This window comes from Aptenodytes forsteri, unplaced genomic scaffold (assembly GCF_000699145.1).
Source record: "Aptenodytes forsteri isolate BGI_AS27 unplaced genomic scaffold, ASM69914v1 Scaffold14, whole genome shotgun sequence".
NCBI classification, from domain to species: Eukaryota; Metazoa; Chordata; class Aves; order Sphenisciformes; family Spheniscidae; genus Aptenodytes; species Aptenodytes forsteri.
In genome coordinates this window covers 996,759-998,704 of record NW_008794457.1, presented here as the reverse complement: position 1 = coordinate 998,704, position 1,946 = coordinate 996,759, and the positions used below count along the sequence as shown (strand labels likewise).

Genomic DNA, 1,946 nt, shown 5'->3' with positions numbered 1-1,946 from the left:
GGGCGCTGCGCGGGTGCGTGGTCGGCGCCCGTCCAGCATTTATCCTCTTAGCCCCCCTGTGGGGATCCGGCACTAATTCACCCTTAAACACAGGATTGTCAGGAACTGGGAAGGAAAGAATCGGTGGATTATCCCCCCGGCGCCAGCGTTAAACACGGGGAGCGGCAGCTGCCGGCCGAGGAGAGCCGGGATGGCGTTTTGCCCCGTGTTCCATGGGGGACCCAGCCCCGGGCTTGGCGCCGTCCCCCGGCAAAGGCTGCCGGCAGCTCATCCCCACTCCTCCCCACGCGACGTTTTGTGTCCCTCCCCAAGCCAGCTCCAGGCTGGTTAATGAAATAAACAGCATGAAAGAAATAAGGGGTCCCCCCCGGAAAGCTGAGGGATCGGCAGCGACCGCTCAGCCCCCTGGGATGCACCACGGCACAACAATCCAGGCAGCATTTCCGGGCCCCAGCTGCCGGCAGGTGACCGGAGCAGCTGCGGTGACGTCCCAGAGGTCAGGGATCACACGTTTAAGTGGCCGGACCTCGCAGGAAGAGGTTTTGCAACGAAACGAGCAATAATTTTCCCTGGCTCGATGAGGACAGCGATAATTAAGCTTCTCGCTTGCACGCCGAAGGCTTTTGGACACGGGCCAGCGTGCAAACACTTCCCCGGACCAAAACCACAACCGTGCCCTGTGACCAGCCGCGGGGATGTTTCTGGGACGGCCTTGAAGTCACCCCGGGAATCAAAGACACTGCAGCATCTCGATACTCACGGCACGTAGCTGCTTTTCTCATCGCTCCTGCTCGCAGCCGAGCCTCGCGTGGCAGACGGGGCTGCCGCAGTTCCAGGACACGGTGGCACTCACGTTGGCCGGAGGATTTTGATGGTCCGGGTGCTGTTGCCTTTACCGAGAGGGATGGTGTCCCACGTGCCGGCCAGATCTACCTGCCGCCGCTGCCGGGAGCCGCGGGGCCGCGCCAGCGAGGAGCCGTTGATCTGTGCAATAGACGGAGTGGCCCATTTGCGATTGTAACGTCCCTTTAGGTGGCGGGGCAGGGGGAGATGGCTGCTCCCCGGAGAGCGGGGAGGTCGCCTCGCCAACCCACGTCTAGGGGAACTGGTTTACCACGATGGGTTTTAGTATGCTAGGAAAAAAAAAAATCTGAAGTTTGCAGCCTAACAGCAACAGGGACGGGAATGACAGCATCTTCCGTCGACTGACACAAGTTTAACCAAGTTAAACTCCAGCACGTCGTCTTGGTTTAACTTCAGTGACTCCCACGTGGACCTGGATGAGAGCTTCAGTTCCCTGTTTTTTTCACCTGTATCATCTCACCTAAAAAAAAAACCCTCCTCTTTTCCCTGCAAACCCCCATTTCCTTGATGACCGTTAATAGGACCAAATATAGCAGGGCCAAAATAAAAGGGATGGAAAATGGGATTTCTTTCAGAAAATTGTCTGATGCCGCTGGAGTTGCCCGTCAGAGGACAAGCTATCGGCTGCCGAAAAGAAAAAAAGAGAAATACACGCACTGTGTTTTCCTAAGGTGCCCTTTAAAATGAAGAAACCATTTGACCCATCTCTAAAGGGAATATCCTTTACGTCTAGCCCTGAAAAGCAGCTGTCAGGTGACGGCAGGGCGGTGGGAATCCCCAGTCCAGCCCTCCCCGCGGCCGGCGGGGTCCCATGGGCTGCCCGGCGTGGCTGCGGGCTATGTGCCGGGGGGACAGAGCCACAGGGCCCCCCCCGGTGACCCTCCCCGGGGGCTGGTCCAGGGAGCGTCTCCTCCCCAATCCCCAGTGCAAATCCAGAGCTTGGGAAGAACGCGAGGGGCATCCCACGGCAGAGAGACAGGAGAAATGTAAAAGCATCTTTTAATATAAATATAAATCCATCTGAGGGGCTGCTGGAGAGGACCGTGCCCCGCGAGGGATGCGCAGGGGAGGGGTGGGCTTGG

At 58.3% G+C, this 1,946-nt stretch overlaps 1 protein-coding gene across 1 annotated transcript in view; it reads right to left on the bottom strand.

Annotated features, from left to right (window-relative positions):
* Nucleotides 1-849: 849 nt before the first annotated feature.
* NRN1L (neuritin 1 like) overlaps nucleotides 850-1,946 on the bottom strand; it is a 1,869-nt gene continuing 772 nt past the window's right edge. The window contains exons 4-5 of the mRNA XM_009290824.1: nucleotides 1,592-1,593; nucleotides 850-984 (exon numbers count right to left, since the gene is read on the bottom strand). Of these exons, the coding sequence (XP_009289099.1) occupies nucleotides 850-984; nucleotides 1,592-1,593 (137 nt within the window). The remainder of the gene's footprint in view (nucleotides 985-1,591; nucleotides 1,594-1,946) is intronic.